We start from the raw sequence: 17,428 nt of genomic DNA, 5'->3' as shown, positions 1-17,428 counted from the left end.
AATGATAAGAGCCAGCCCTGCAGAAAATAGCAAAACAGGAACTAAGGCTTGATAAGACCCTCACCTGGCTCCAGCAACAGACCCAAAGAAGCTCCTCTAGGAACAAAAGGCCAGGAAAGGAATTTCAAAGAAGACCATCACCACTCCCATCCTCCCTGGCAACCTCCTTAGCAACGGGACATTTACCTGGGAAGAAGCCCCACAGTGGGCAGGTTGGAGGAACCCTATAAAGGCCACCTTGAACAAAGGAAGCGCGCGCATTTGCTGCCCGAGCCCATGTGCTGCTTGTGCCCACGTGGCCGAGCACATGTGGTGCCCGAGCACATGTGTCGCCCGCATCTCCCCTCTTGAGATGTGTACTTTCATGCTTTCGTGTCTAACTTTACTCTCTCACTCTCTCTCCCTCCCTCCATACCTAAAAATCCTCCAAATAAAATCTATTTACTTCACTGCTTGTCTACTCCTGAAATTCCTTTCTGCGAGGCGAGACAAGAACCCAGCAACCCTGGGTCCCGAGTGGCAGAGGCGGATGGGGAGAAAGTGACTGTCTTTCTCCTCCCCGCTTCATATAAGTCACCCGTGGGGCCCACCGACATCAGATGGCACCCCAGCTCCCCGCTTCATATAAGTCACCCGTGGGGCCCACCGGCATCAACATCACTATATTGCGCCCTTTAGAGGTACTATGATCTATATAAGGGAGATTTCAGGGCTCTCTGGGGGGACACTTGCGTCAGAGAACCTGGGAAGATGGGGCAGAGGACAGAAGCTGAGAGAACAAAGGTGCTTGGAGATCCTGGGGCCTCCATGACATAGATCTCTTCCATGTAATAAACTGCTGCTAAGACCAACCAGCCTAGCCCTCGTTTCCTTCCTCCACCTGACCACTGCCATCGACCTCCCTGGAGTGGGGAAACGGCCTGAGACTACCGAACGTGGGCAGCAGGAGATACAGGCCGCTGCCATCCTTAGCCTGTCCTTTTTTGTGTGTTTACACACTTAGTCATAATGATAAGCAATTCTGTATACTGTAAAATTTCAGCTACACATAATATACTTAGCATAAAAGAGGATAAAGTTAAAAAATCTAAAGTAATAACAGTAGTTGTTTTTAGGTAGTAGGATAATTATCCCACTTAGTTAATATATTTTTTTCTGTATTTTCCAAATTTCCATAATAAACATGACTTTGTAATTGGGAAAGAATAAATTTTAGCCAAAATTAATAATGATCCTTCTATTAATTACGTGGTAGGAGAGGGAAGCAGGAAGTTAATTAAAGATAGATAGTATGGAGCTAAACAAATAGCAGTAGGGTTAAGGCACTTGCCTGGCACACAGACAGCCCTAGTTCAAATCCCCAGCACCACATATGGACCCAAGCATACTCAAGAGCTATCCCTTAGTGTAGAACCAGGAGTAGTTCTTGAGCATCACCAAGTGTGGACCCCCACCCCATAAAAAATAAAGAAAAGAAAAAGAAAGATAAGAAAAGAAGGACAGCAGATACTAGTTTACCTAAACATCAGCTATCAAAATTGAGCAGGAAATGAAGTCACCATGCTAGCAATAGCACTAAAAACATTCAACTGGTCTCCGTGACTGGAGAATGACCAACTCCTCAGAGTGAAAGTTATAATTCACATGGCAGGTTAGCAGACAAGCCACAGGAAGAGTAAACCCAGGAAAACTGACAACCTATGTCCAACACAAAACTCTGAACATGAATGTTCACAGTAGCATTACCCAAACAGACAAAAAGTAGAAACAAGCCAAGTGTTCATCAACTGACAAATGGACAAAGAAAAGGTAGTGTTTTGCACGCAAAGGAGATGCTATTTAGCCATAAAAGGGAACAAAAGATGAATGCTGAACATCTCGTGCTAAGTAAAAGCAGCTCACAAAAGACCAACCCTGTTTGATATCATTTCTTTTCTTTTATTTATTCATTTATTTTTGGTTTTTGGATTGCACCTGGCAGTCCTCAGAGCATTTTCCTGACTGCACTCAGGGATCACTCCTGACAATGGTGGGGATTGAACCGGATCGGCCATATACAATGCAAGCGCCTTGCCTACTGAACTGTCTCTCTAGCCCCCAGAAAATAGCAAGCTGAATTGACAACATAATTGGGTGAAAATATATTCTTTTTTTGTAGAGGGAAATCAGACAGGTTAAGATGATGGGCGGACACACACATGAAACTCGGAATCGAGCGGCTTGCTGCAGAGATACCTCCAGGCTTTGCAATAGGCCACTTATACCAGACAACTCCAGACGGGAGCAGGTGCCATCCCTCCAACTGCCCCATTGGAATCTTGGCGGCCGCCATCTTCTAGAACTCAACGAAAGCTCCAGGTACATGGTGGCAGTGGCGGGAAACACCAGGCCTCACAGGACAGGGGAGGAGTCGGCCCTTCTCCTTCCCCTCGCCCGGATGGAACTCTGAGATGACGCCCACAAACTGTCACCAGCTCCTTAAGCTCCCACACGGCCATGATCCAGAGAGACACACACAAATCTTGGAACTGAGCGGCTCCCTGTAGAGACCTCTCCAGACCCTAATTATGAAAATTTTAAATTCCTAGAACGCGCAGCTACAAGAGCGAGATATTTTATCCATAACAAGCAATAGAAAACAAATTGTCTAGCACTGCCTTTTTGGCAGGTTTGAGTGGTGGTAGAACTGGTGTTGAAATATTGAATGTAACCAAATTATAGAGAGACTATTGTGCCAATTGTCTGCCACAAAGGCAGGGAAAGGGGTGGAATGGGGGATGGGGGGATACTGGGGATTTTAGTGGTGAAGAATGTGCACTGGTGAAGGGATGGGTTTTGATGATTGTATGATCAAAGCTCAAACATGAAAGCTTTGTAACTGTATCTTACAGTGAATCAATAAAAAGTGGGGGGGGAAGATGATGGGAAAAATTCTAAATCAGAAAAAATATGCTTGGTAATTGCTGCTGGGTGGGGGCTATGCATAAAAATTAGGCATATTTGACCTCTCCCAAACCACTCCAAATTCTACAAATTTGACCATTTCACATCCCCACATTTCCCCGTGGGAAGTGGTCTGAAATTGATAAGGTCCCCAGGCAGGCAGATTGATGAGTGTCAAGAATTAAAAGCCTCGAATTAAAAGCTGGTGCTGGTGGAGCCAATGAACACGTCAGCCACCAAGCAGGTTCTCACCACCCTCGTTAGTCCAGAGTCATCCATATCATCCTTCATCTCACTCTCCTTTATCAAGTTCTGATGACAACCCAGAAGGACATAAGTAATATAGTCCAAATGCAGAACCCATTCATGCATGCACTGGAACATCAGAACAAAAATCCAAAGCACTGAAGAAAGAAGGCCTACACTCTTTCTTCATCGTACTTGGTCTTGATTAGACTTTACCCATAGTGAAATTACTAAGAATAAAGCCACTGACCTAAAGCAGTCCCTGGAAGATTCTTCCACAGCCAAATTCACAAAGATAAAGATAGAAGCTGGACTCTAGGGATATTTTAAAATGGAAAAGTCAATAACAAACATTAAAAAAAAATAAAGCTAAAACCCATAGCTGCTCAGATTAAGGATTCAGGAAAGGCAGGGAAAACAGTTTGAAGACAAATGTGGTGAGAAAGGGTATCGCTGTTTTAAAACTCGTGAAAATGTTTAGAATGAAAATCCAGCAGGGAGGTTGCTGCTTAGATAATAAAAGCAGCAGTAATGTATCTCAGGGAATTGTAAGACTAGTAAGAAAAGTGGAGTTATAACAGGGCCAGGGAAATGGTACAAAGGGCGGGCATAAAGGCCTGGCATGCACAGGGTCCCGGGTTCTATCCCCAGCACTACATACTCATCTGAGCATCATCAATGACCCAAAGAACAAACAAAATATATATAATAAGCCAAACAAGTCTTTTTTTTTTGCTTTTTGGGTCAAACACAGCAATGCACAGGGGTTACTCCTGGCTCATGAACTCAGGAATTACCCCTGGTGGTGCCCGGGGGACCATATGCGATGCTGGGAATCGAACCTGGGTCGGCCGCATGCAAGGCAAATGCCCTACCCACTGTGCTATCACTCCAACCCCACAAGTCTTTCATTTTGATGAAGCCGTGTTTAGAAAAAGAAAGTCAAAGTATTTTTTTAAGTGCCATAGTTAAAGACTAAAATGTAAATAGAGACTTTTACTTGTTAATATGCCAAGTTAGACACCATTACCTTATCACAGAAAAGTCCATAGGTATTTAATCTATATTCAGCACTATATTCATGCAAAATCTTGATTGTACAAAATCATGTGACATAATCACCCAAGTCAAATAGCCATCTTCTTTAAAATTATCTTGCCTAGTTTCAGGTGCTGGAGCAATATTATAGCAGGCAAAGCACTTGCCTTGAACACGGCAACCTGAGTTCAATCCCCAGCATCCAACCTGGGTTCAATCACCAATATTTATGGTTCCCCAAGGCCACCATCAGTGATTCCTGAACATAAAGCCAGGAATAAGCCCTGAGCACTGCTGTGTGTGCCCCAAGCCCCGCAAAATAATAATAATAATAAAATTATCCTATGAAGTTTTGATTTCAGTAGTAAGACCTAGAGTCAGTATACTGGTATTTAGAGGAAGAGATCAAGTAGCTCAAGTGAATGCCCTGCAGAAGCCCCAAAGCCGCACTCACACCCCAATAGCTGCTGCCACGCCAAGGGCTGGACTCCACCATCGCACAACGGAGCTCCACAGAGAAGCCAAACAGCTGAATTTTTCAGGTACACCAGGGTTTTTTGGTTGAGAACTCAAGGGCCTTCTTGGAGGGTGAGTCAGAAACCTTCCCCCCCCATCCCTATACTTTCAGAAGCCCTGACAGCCATGCCCACACCCCACAACTGCCCCCACATAAACTCACAGTCCAGTTAAATATTCTGGAGTTTCTGGAACATGCATCCACATTGGTGGCTGTGCAACATCTCCAAACTCTACAACACTAACATCCCAGTAAGAGTACACCAAATTAGATGGGACTGTAATGTAAAAACTAAGCTCAACTAACAACAACATTAACACAGAAGGCTCATCAAGCAACAACAGCTTAGTACACCCTCAAATAAGGACTTAATGTCCGTAGGGTGAGTTACAATTTTCACATTTTCTTTTACTAAAGTACTTTTTGATAATTCTATTAGCCACTTAGGTGTAACAAGCAATAGAAAATAAGTTGGGGCCTGCTATGGGGCATGCTTGAGGGGTGATTGGGAAAATTGGAACAATGATGGAAGGAAGGTCACCTTGATGGTAGGATTGGGTTTAGAATACTGAATGCCTGTAACAAGTGCATCATGAACAATTTTGTGAACCATGGTGTTTAAAGTGGAAAAATTTTTAAATCTCTATGTGCAAGAGCTTTCAAAGTAATCTGGAAAGCAGTGGACCCTTCGTTCCCTACCCAAATGAGATGAGGTAATGCCTTTGCTGGGTGGGCACTCTGCAGAACTCAGAGGTTCTGAGAATATAACCCCCCCCCTTGTTCTATAAATGAAATAACCGAAGTCCAAAGGGATCCATAATAATTTCCACATCCTGGAATCCAGTAAAGTCTAGAACCCAAGGCTATACCGTGGTATACTTCCTCTGCAGGGGGACCTATACCACAGTCTGTGGTCTTAGGACCAAAAGTTGACATTTTCTTGCACATAAATAGTCATTAGTCACAAACACTGTAACAGTATAATTCTAAGGTGGGCAACTTGGGTTGTAAATAAATTTAATCTGCTTCCACTTGACAAAGGTCAATTGGAAGAGTATTAATAACCAAGCTTCTCGTAAGTGGATAAAAATAGCATTCTCTGGCTGCCAACAGAGTTTCGACATACCCAGTAAGGGAATGCATCTTTTTCTTGAACAAAGATAATGGGCAGGGGTGGCAGTGGTAGAATCAAAGAAATACCTTCCAGACTCTTCTAGAACAGTGTTTTCAACAATAAGTGATACCATCGCATAGAGGTTGGGACTAGCCTCAGGTACAAATGTGAGGTGCTTTTCATTTGCCCGCTTAATGGAAGACACATTTCAGGGGTGGGATGGCTCTAAGAAATGTTTTTCTTTCTTTTTATTTTTTTCTTTTGGTTCTGGGGCCACACCCAGCAATACTTGGGGTTATTCCTGGCTCTGCGCTCAGAAATTACTCCTGATATGAAATTCTAGGGATGAACCCCAGTCAGCTGCATGCAAGGTGAATGCCCTACCTAATGTACTATCACCTTGGCCCCCCGAGAAATACTTTTCTAATGAGGGGGCAGAAAGTCAAGTTTAATGTTGGGAGTTTCCAACCATTGCGCGAGGACCTTAAGACAATAGTGGAGGGACCATGACACTCTGGTGGGAAGTCTGGTGTTGGAACATTGTATGTACAAAACACTATCATTAACAAATTGTCAATTACAATGTTTCAAATATATATTTTTAAAACTTTTGAACTTCACCTAGAGGGTGACAGCCCTATTACTTCCAGGTTATCCAGATAAGCTGACAGAACCTGTTTCTTTCCCACCCACAACCACTTTACTCCTCTTCCTTAATTTTATAACCTTGCTTTAATTCAGGCTGTTCTCCATTGAAAAAATGTTTCTTCTAGTTTCCTGTCTCATAACAGAGTTAAGATGCTACAACTAGGTCTGGCCAATGAGATTAAGGGCCCATTGAGTAGGGCTTGAAAGCCTTTCAAAGAAAAACAGGCTTGTGCCATTCCCCCCCCCCCCCTTTATGTTCTTCTTTCCACAACCTCGAACTTGGATGTGATGTGATGGCTGCAGTTCCAGCAGCTATCTTGTCATTTTGAGGATGACAGCCTTGCACTAAAGAGGACAGAGCAGAAAGAAAAAGCCTCAGTCCTCTGCAGTTTCATAAAAGAGTATCAAAATTAGCCCTGAACTGCCCTGTCTTTCTTTTTTAATAAGAGAGAAAATATACCCTTACACTATAAATTTACAGTAATAGTTGTCGCTTTTTCTAGAAGCCAAACATAATCCCCAACCAACAAGACCTGGGTCTCACTGGTCAAAGCTACATCAAAGTGTTCCTATGGGATTTGGTAATTCTGGGAAAGGAAAGCATTTCTCACAACCTCTCCCCTACTCCATGCCAGTTTTTCAAGACTAATTCCAAGGCAGGTGAGTGGAGAGGGGTGAGTGGCACCTGCAAGTGAAAATCAGATGTTTAGAAGTTGAACTTAACCAAGTCAGGCAGAGACAATAAGTTAGTGGAATCAAAAGGTGATGGGCCCACCAGATCATCCATGCTGCCTTTCACTGGCCTTTCACTGGATGTGGCCATGAGGGGTTCCTGCAGTATGTACCTCTTCCAGATTGCAGAATTCCTGGCGCAGAGCTAGTTTCAGATCCATGCATTCTCTCCCGTATCTCAGTGCTACCAGACACTCCTTGGTCAAAGATGGGACCTAATCAAGAGGACACATGTTCTTTAGCTGGGAAGTACCAGACAACTCTGTGCTACTGCTCTGCTGAAAAATGCAGTCACAGCTTTTCACTGCACCAATTGACACCCAGGTTCATACTCCCCGGCTCCCTCGGAGGGGGCGTCTGTCCAGTTCCACAAATCCCCACACCATTGCCCCCTGGTTGAACAAGGGACTTTAAAGCAGTGTTCTTCAACCTTTATACACCTGGAGACACCCTCTGTCCTTCATACTGATTCACGGTATGCTAGTTATAACCCAGGTGTAGAATAATGGTGTCCAACCTTTCTCTGTTTGTGGACAGGTACAAGTATACTGACCGGCCACTGAAGACCACTGCTTTAAAGGGGGTTCTCCAGAACTCCTTACTGGCTCAGCTACTTCTAGACTGTAGCAGCTTAGGTGAGGCTTTCTCATAGTCCCAGTGTTCTCATCTGGAAAATGGTTGACTAGTAAGACTCACCAGGAAAGATGGTTCCCCTTTATAAAGGGGGCAGAACTGCACAAGTTTCGTGAGGTTATTCAATAAAACATTCCCACTGTTGGCATCATTATTTATTGTTTTCTCTCCATGAGATCTATTTGAACATAGCTCTGTCATTTCTTCTTCCACCTCCACAGGGTCCCTTTTCCTTTTCCTTATACTCCCCAGACAGAAGGCATTCTTGCTTCCCATAAAGGACCGTGCCTTTCCATGCAAGACGACCTTCATACCCCAATAAGTTTTACCGGCAACTTTAGCATATTGGCAGCCTTTTAGCAGCCCAAGCTTTCACCTCTTTCAGGATTCCTATCTCAAGCCACATGGTTATCACCATGCACTAACCACCCCTCTGGAGACTCTTGGCTGAAATGCTCAAGCATCACTTAAGCCTGGAACTTTTTGTCTCGGGGGCCACACCCCTGATTCTATAGAATAGAATAGTCTGAGTGTTACAGAACAGAATGAGATACTATCATTCCAGATCGACTGTCTTCTTAAGGTGACAAAATGTGAATACCAGTTTGAGACAGATATGCAAAGGCAGATAGAGGTTAAGTGGAAAATATATAATTGCCCATACCTTATCAAAGAGCTCCAATAACATCTTTTGGCGAGCTCGCTCATAAGGGTCATATGGGTACAGCTTCCTCCCTGGATATGCATCATCCAGGTACTCACAGGCAATCACAGACTCGTAGATCAGCTGACATCTGCTGTTTTCTAGGACAGGGACTTGGCCAAAAGGGTGCTTCATATAGTACCAATCAGGCTTGTTTCTCAGGTTAATGTTGACAACTTCGTGTCTTCATAAGCAAAGGGAAAACAAGAAGGACATATAAATCAGAACCCAGCTCAGACAGATCTGACAGCAATTTATCAAATAAAATTTTCAATTCATCATGCAAAAGTTTAAGTTCTGCCCCCTAAAAATATTATAGCACAGCATCATTATCTTTATTCTTTCGGAACAGGTCTGTGAAATGACTTCTCTACTTTTTCCTGGTATTTCCCTTGACAAAGTAAGAAGCCCAAGTCGGAATTAGAGAAGGCACAGAAACTATGCAACACTTCACCTACCAAGAATGGGGTGCAGGACATTGAATCCCCTGAACAGATTTTCTACCCACTAAAAATTGCCACTCTCTAAGAGTCCTGGTCTGGGCTTAGTAAGATGACTGAGTTCATGTGCTTCACCAAGGTTCACCCTTCAATGCAGGGCTCAGGGCATTCTCAAACTTGAAACTAAGAACCTGATATCTGGGGACATTTTTTCAGTTGTTATTCCTAGCAGGAAGGAATATTCTAACAGTAACAGCCAGGATACTTGGTAACTACCCACACACACACACACACACACACACACACACACACACACACAAACGCGCGCGCACGCACGCACACAACCCACGGTAAAGAATATCTGGTTCAGAAGGCTAGGGTAGAGAGTTTTGGCCTAAGGAAACAGGGACATCAGTGCCCCCACCGCCAGTTTATCCCTGTGGATAACATGCAATTTTTTTTTAAAGGCGTCATCCTAGGGCCCACTACAATGAAAGGAGAAGGATAAATTTGGAAATCCCAGATATCTCAGGGTATGAATAGGAGACAAAAATCCTTCCTCTTGGGGCTGGAGCAATAGCACAGTGGGTAGGGCATTTGCCTTGCACGCGGCCGACCCAGGTTCGATTCCCAGAATCCCATATGGTCCCCTGAGCACCGCCAGGAGTTACTGAGTACAGAGCCAGGAGTAACCCCTGTGCATCGCAGGGTGTGACCCAAAAAGCAAAAAAAAAAAAAAATCATTCCTCTCAAGAACTCACATTTTGGAGTTAGGGTTGGAGATGGGGGCAGGATTGGGCATGTTGGAGTGGGGTGTAGAGCTGAGGCAAGACAGGTAACCGTGTAGGTTATGGGGTGTGGTAGCTCAGTGCCTTGGAGAACAGGGTCACCTGTGGTGCATACAGGCAGTGGCATAGGCAGCAGCTATGGACACCCTATCTTAGCTGTGCCAGTCCTTCCCAGCCTGGGGGAGAGAACCAAGTCCCCAGCCCACCATTCCCTTCACTGAATGGACCTGCAAGGCTCAGTATAAACAGGCCATTCCACTTAAGAAGGTGCACCTGCCACTGACTTTGCTGTGGAGCTGGACAGGAAGCCCTTTCTGAAATCTGGGCATCCTGCAAATGCCAGGGATGGAACATAGGCTCCCCCATGCAAAGCCAGCACTCTACCCGCTCTGAGTCGCACCATCTCCCTGACCAAACGGGGAGCAGAGTTCCTGCTTCTCACCTGATGTTTTTGGCCCGGAGGACCAGGCGCGTCCGGTGCGCGTAGGGGCAGAACCTCATGCTGTAGATGCGGATCAAGTCTTCGGGGACCGGATCCGGGGGAGGACTTCCTGCGGGCAGGCGGGGAGCGCAGAGGCGCCTTGGCGGGTGGGAGAGTGGGGAAGGTGCGCTCCGCCTCCCGAGTCCCACTTGAGGACCCTTTTGCAAGTGGCTTTGGTACAGAGGCACCTTCAAGTCCGTGCCCACCGCGTTGGTCTGGTAACAAGGGCCCCCCAAACCATCAGCCGCGATCCAGAAAACTCACCTTTCCCCAACGCCTTAGTCTCTGCCATGGATCCAGGTTTCAGTGCTCTCTACAAAGACTTCAGGTAGACTTTGCCTTTCTTCAAGGTCTCCAGGAGGAACCTGTGCTCTGGAGCGCCCCTCCTGCCCCAGAAGAAGCGTGTAGGTGACTGGGTCCTGGTAGGGCAGAGGGCAAGGGATCTGCGAGAGATGCCAGGATGACATAATCAAAAGAGACATCGCCCTAGAACAGCGTGCTCCGGAGTAGCAGGAGCAGGCAACCACCGGGATGAGACTTGCTTTCTCAAGCCGCAGGACATGCCTGCAATTGGCCATCTCCACTCATAAGTGCATCTTTGTTTTTGTTTTAAATAAGGCTAAACCGGGGCTGGAGCGATAGCACAGTGGGTAGGGTGTTTGCCTTGCATGCGGCCGACCTGTGTTCGATTCCCAGCATCCCATATGGTCCCCTGAGCACGCCAGGGGTAATTCCTGAGTGCATGAGCCAGAAGTAACCCCTGTGCATTGCCGGTTGTGACCCCAAAATAAAAAAAATTTTTAAAAAATAAAGCTAAACCTTCTTACGATTTGGCATGAGATACAGAAGCACCCCTACACTCATCGCAGCATTAATCACAGTACCCCCAGCTGGAAAGAACCTAAGGGTGTAGCTATGGATGAAAGGACACAGAAGATACTGTTTGTAATCACGTTGCTCAACCAGTGAAGGGACATACCCAGGGAGACCCAACAGACCAAATTATACAGTTCAGGTATAGAGTCGGCCTTATGGTCCAGGTGTTTTTTTTTATGACTTATTTATATATTTGGCTTTTTGGGTCACACCCGGTGATGCTCAGGGGTTACTCCCAGCTCTGCACTCAGGAATTACTCCCAGAAGAGTAATTTCTGAGTGCAGAGGGGGACCATATGGAATGCCAGGGATCGAACCCGGGTTGGCCCCTTGCAAGTATACTGTATGGTGATAGACAGTAACTAGATTTTTAGTGATGAATATAATATAGTATATGACGATATTGATACATGACTTGTATACCTGAAACTGGTTTTTAAAACACATATTAAAAAAGTGTAAAAAGTGTAAGACACTTACTCTTTCAGATATTTCACTTCCTTATTCTAGTACAGGCTTAATAGTGAAACTTCACCCAAGCTATAAAACCTTGTATGCCTGAAAGAAAAATACCTACAAAGAAGAAATATGCAAGTTTTCCTCACCCCTCAGAGTCAATTTTAGAGAAGCCCTTTTCTAGTTGCTGAGGTCACTTGCCACAGGTCATCATGTTTCCCTATGGAATAAGAATCTTTGAAAATCTTTAGAAGAATGACAATAACATTTTTTGCTAAGTTATTCAAAGTGAGCTCATGTGAAATATGGCAAGTTGTCACTATATGAGAATTGGGGAATGGCAAAAATGTTTGAATAAATATTCTCTGAAAAGAAAATGCATCAAGAAATCTGGTGTTGTAAAAGACAAATTGATTCTTGACTTGCTCTGCTGTCAGTTTTGCATTTGGGGAGGTAAAGTAATAGAAGCTACTCTTCTGCAGCTGATTTTGATCAAGCAGGACAAATCAAATGGTAAAATGTAAGAAAAGAATATAAACATGACCTGTGAGAGCTTCTGGTAGTCAAAGATATGACTTCTGGGGAGACAAATGTTGCCCTCACCCAGAGGGCAGATTTCAAATAGTTGAGAAAAAATAGATCCATATTCTAAAGCAAAAGGTCATAAGAGAAATATGAAATTCTCAAAATCAAATTATCACTTGGTATTTTATGTGTGCTAACTCAGTTCATCCTAAAAATGTCCTTTAAGAATTATGTAATTATTGCACTTAAAAGAAGAGTAAACTTGGAGCCAGAGAGATAGCACAATGGGTAAGACATTTGCCTTGCATGCAATCAACCAGGGTTCGGTCCCCAGCACTTCCTGTGGTCCCTGTCCGAGTCCTGCCAGGAGTTATTCCCTCAGCACAGCCAAGTGTGGCCCAAAAAACCAACAACACCTTTTTAAATAAAAGAAGAGTAAACTTAGTCTAGAAAGTTAGGAAACTTGTCAAAAGCCTCATCTCTGGACTGGAGAGATAGTGCAGCCTTCTGGGGCATACCCATATTCAACCCCTTGCCACCACATACAATGCCCACCCCCAAGTCCCTCTGGAGTGATCCCTTAGCACAGATCTAGGAGTAAGCACTGAACATTGCTGGGTGTGGCCCTTCTACCTCTAAGAAAGCCTCATCACTAGTAAAAGGCAGGCACAGGATTATGAAGCCAAGAAGTTTGACTTCTTGACTTCATAAGGGGCAATAATCAAATTAAAATCTCAGCCTGGGCAGTGATCCCACAACCACTGCCATGTAAACAATGGCCCAACTTTACAGCTTCATGACTAGTCTCAGAAGAGATGGAAGTCAAATCTTTGAAACACATGGGTACACTGGTCTTAGGGCTGAAAACTCTGGGGCACCCTCTGGAGGGGGATCAAGTCCCCACCCTGCTGAAGCTCCAGCAATTGTACCCACAACCCACAGCCATGCCATGCAAAAGGCACAACTTCACTGCTTCACAACTAAATTCTACAGAGATGCCAAGCAGACAAAACATCCAGAGACATCAGTTATAGGGCTAAAAACTCTGGTATCTTCTCAGAGTGGGGGTGGATGCCCACCCCACCTGGTCATACTGCTGGAAGCTTCACTTTTTCACAACTATTCTAAGCCAAGCTGCTGAAATTCATGGGTACCCTAGTCTTAAGGCTGAAAACTCTGGGATGTCTTCTCAAAGGGGGGCAGACCAAGACCTGTCACAGTCCTACAGGTCCTGGAGCTCCTGGAGCATGCAGTCACTAATGCAGCCACTCAACACTTCCTAAGTTCACAACACTGACAGCCCAGTAGGAGCACACTGAATTGATGGGAAAACAGCATAGAAGCCAACATGCTCAATAAACAATACTAACACAGAAGATTCAATTATCAACAACTCAGTAAACCCTCAGATGGTGACTCTAGTGACTGCACTTATAGAAAAAATTTCACAGATTTTCTTTTAATTAACTATTTTTTGATAATTCCAACAGCCATTTTATTATAAAAAGCTATATAAAATAAATTGTTTTGTGCCTGCTAAGGTGAGTGGGAAACTTGGGACAATAGTAAAGGGAAGGTCACACTGGTGATGGGATTGGTGTTGAAATTGAATGTCCAAAACAATTGAACTATGAACAACTTTGTAAACTATGGTGTTTAAATAAAGTTAAAATTCACTCTATCAGTGAATTTATCACTGTCATCCCATTGTTCATTGATTTATTCAAGCAGGCTCCAGTAATGTCTTCATTTGTACCAGTCCTGAGATTTTAGCAGCGTTTCCTTACTCATCTTTCCCAACGCTGCCATATTGGAGGCTTTTTCAAGGGTCAGGGGAATGAGACCAATTATTGTTACTGTTTTTGACATATTGAATACGCCATTGGTTGCTTGCCAGGCTAAGCCGTGTGGGTGGAATACTCACCGGGCTCTCCAGAGGCATATTTGTTGCCTAGTATTTGAACCCCATCAAATATGGTGTGGTAATTATGAAAAATGGGTAAGGAGTGTCTTATGATGTGGTGCGCGGCTGCTTTCATGGCTGCACGATCCAGGAATATATTCACATGAGGAAGACTCAGCCTGAAAATCTCAGTCTATGCTAGAATTGGAAAAATTACCTTGTCAAGGCTGAGTGGTAAATATTCTAATATTTTTGAGCCATCTGGTCTCAAAAAATTTACTCCACTTTGTCGGTAACAAGAGTCATAAACACGTAAGTTAATGGGTGGGACTGTCTTATTTATGAACACTGAATTTGAATCCTATTCATTTATTAATTTACAACTTTATTTTGTTAAGGGCTGGAGCAATAGCACAGCAGGTAAGGCGTTTGCCTTGCATGTGGCCAATCTGGGTTCAATTCCTCTGGCCCTCTTGGAGAGCCCAGCAAGCTACCAAGAGTATCCTGCCCGTATGGCAGAGCCTGGCAAGCTCCCCATGGCATATTTGATATGCCAAGAACAGTAGCAAGTTTGCAAGGGAGACATTACTGGTGCCAGTTCAAGCAAATTGAAGAACAACTTGAGGACAGTGCTACAGTTGCTGCAATGCTACTTTGTTAAAGAAGTTTTAGGTTCATACAAAAACAGGTCGGAAGATGGAGATTTCCCTTTATCTCTATTCACACTCATGCCTATCTTCCCACATCATCTATATCATGCCCCACTGTTATATTTTTTACAATCCATGAATTTACACTGACATATCCTGGTCACAAAGTCAACAGTAACATGAGATCTCATTCTGGCAAATTTCTTAAAATGTTCTATTATCTTGTTACTGTGTTTGGCATATTGAATACATCACGGGTAGCTTGCCAGGCTTTGCCGTGCGGGCGAGATATTCTCGGTAGCTTGCCGGCTCCCAGAGAGGAGTGGAGGAATCAAACCCAGCTTGGCCGGGATAGCCGCTTGCAAGGCAAACACCCTATGGGCCCACTCGAGCAAATCGATGAGCAACGGGAGGACATTGTTACAGTGCTACAGTTCTATTATCACAAATTACAGTTCATATTTTGATTTCTTTCAGCTACTTAAAAATCAAAGCCATCCTTAGTTCTTAGACGGTACAAAAATCATTAGTAGGTAGATACATTCTTCTGGTCTTAGTTTACTTATTTCCTCATGCTAGACTAACAATAAACTGAATAAATTTATGGCAACCTGAAATTCCATTCATAAAGTAAAAGGATCCTGGATCCACCTTATTACTACAGAAAAGAATGTCTATCTCCACCTTTTCCTCCTATTCCAGCCTTTTTTTTTTCTTTTTGGGTCACACCCAGAAATGCTTAGGGATTACTCCTGACTCTGCACTCAGGAATTACTCCTGTCGGTGCTTGGGGGACTGTATGGGATGCTGGGGATCAAACCCAGGTTGGCCGCATACAAGGCAAACCCCTACCCACTGTACTATCACTTTGGCTCCCTATTCCCACTTTTTAAAGGCAATCAACGAGGTTGAAAATATACCTGTCATGGGAAGTCATATTTTAAAAATGCAACTCTGAATGGTATAGAGGAGACTAGACAGGAATAAAGTCAGTTCCTTCTCTGAAGAAAGGCAAGAGAGAGTCAAGGGTTCCCTCAGCAGTTTATTCAAACTCTGGCTTTGACACTTAAACAACCCTTTGATCTTCATCTTCCTCACTTGTAAAATGAAAACACAAATACCTAATATATTTGTGAGAACTGAATAAAACTGTGCTGATCATCCTCAGTAAAGGACTCAGTGTACTTCAAAGTTAATGACTGATACCAGTGAATAAAAGAGACATTTTTAATAGTATAGTGCATTCTGATTCTATACCCATAAAAAGGAAATACACTGTAATTGAGCTCTGCCAAGCACATTAGACTTAAAATTCAACTCAGAGTTATACTTACATCACCAGTTAGCACTTTAATGCCGATTGAATGGGTTCAATGCTGCAGGCTACACTTCAGTAATGTGGTTTTTAATCTTACCTCTGTACACTATAGTTTCCCTAGAAAGATTTAATTATAGTCTTTAAACTTTTCCCTACTTGCTTTTTAATCCTCTGCAAAATTTCCTTCTATACGATCTTATGTTTACAACTCCATTATGCTGACCGACTCAAGCAAGAAACAGAAATTGAGGCCCTATTAAACTTACTCCAAATCTCCAGCTACCTGAAATACAATCAGCTGTTTTGAAGATATGGTGAACTCCAGTCATGGGTGGTTATGAATTAAGCTGTCAAGGAAAATACGGGCACCACAGAAATGTCTTTACTTACATGAGTTTCTGTTTAGAGGAGAGGAAGTAGACTTTGCATTGCAACTTATCAAAAAAAAAGTAAGTCGAGGTGGGAGGAAATGAGGAGGGGGCTCATATTACTCCCTGAACATTACAATAACTGAAGGAAATTATCTTACTATTTTGAAAGCATAATTTATATATGTTGTTTACCCTCTATTCTAATACTGATCACCATGTTCAGACTTAGTATGAAAAAAAGATTATTCCAAATGGTGCTACATTTGAGACTTCTTGTTTTTTTTTTCCCTTTGGTATGGATTTTTGTTTTCTTATCCTTGTTTCTCTTTTTAATTGAAAAGATTTAAAAAAAGGTAACATTTTTGATATATTATTTTGAACAAGCAAAAGGCACAACTTCAAGATTGAGAATCTAAATCAACATTTGTAAAATCAAATAAAACACGGAGTTTGGAAAAGAACATCATGCTTCTTGTCAAGTCCCAGTAATAATAGCAGTTTGTCCAAAAGGTGGATGTTATCCTCTCTGACTCAACCTCTAAATGTCAAGAGCTGAAGATTAAAAGGAGACTAGAACATGTGAGTGTGAGCAGTAGTTCTCTTAAAAACCGGTTTGAAAAGCTGTAAGTTACGAGTGGATTTCTCCAGTCTCTCCAGCATTTTTGATGATCTTGGGCCAGATCACATCTCTCTAGGTGCTGGTGTTCTCACAAGTCCAGTAAACAGTAAAACACAGATGTGGTTTGGGAGGAAGTAATTCAGGTACTGGATGAGAAGCACTTAATACTCTGCATTTGTCTGTTACCTAGTAAACATTTAACATTAACTATTACTATTTGCACCTAACAAGGAAGCCGCAAAGTTCTCAGACACCATTTCGGGAGCCCCGGGTCCTGGAGCATAGCTAAATTAGTGATGCTAATTAGTACCAAGGCTAAGAACTCAGGGCTGAGAATTAGTAATCTGGGTCCTCTTTAACTTCTTCCCGGACACACTGGAAAAATACTAACAATTTAATAAGGGGTTCTTGTTGTTCTCGAAGTAAA

At 43.3% G+C, this 17,428-nt stretch overlaps 1 protein-coding gene across 2 annotated transcripts in view; it reads right to left on the bottom strand.

Annotated features, from left to right (window-relative positions):
* LOC130029849 (glutathione S-transferase omega-2-like) overlaps window positions 1–10,661 on the bottom strand; it is a 30,799-nt gene extending 20,138 nt beyond the window's left edge. Inside the window, exons 1-4 of one of the 2 annotated variants that reach the window (XM_056120922.1) lie at window positions 10,548–10,661; window positions 10,245–10,353; window positions 8,536–8,758; window positions 7,352–7,453 (exon numbers count right to left, since the gene is read on the bottom strand). In XM_056120922.1, coding sequence (XP_055976897.1) covers window positions 7,352–7,453; window positions 8,536–8,758; window positions 10,245–10,353; window positions 10,548–10,575 — 462 coding nt within the window. In that variant the 5' untranslated portion in view covers window positions 10,576–10,661. The remainder of the gene's footprint in view (window positions 1–7,351; window positions 7,454–8,535; window positions 8,759–10,244; window positions 10,354–10,547) is intronic. The other variant, XM_056120923.1, reaches the window with a different exon arrangement.
* Between the last annotated feature and the right edge of the window lie 6,767 nt (window positions 10,662–17,428).

This window comes from Sorex fumeus, unplaced genomic scaffold (assembly GCF_029834395.1).
Source record: "Sorex fumeus unplaced genomic scaffold, SorFum_2.1 ptg000043l, whole genome shotgun sequence".
NCBI classification, from domain to species: Eukaryota; Metazoa; Chordata; class Mammalia; order Eulipotyphla; family Soricidae; genus Sorex; species Sorex fumeus.
Note: the sequence above shows the minus strand (reverse complement) of the source record. Positions and strands in the feature narration are given on the sequence as shown.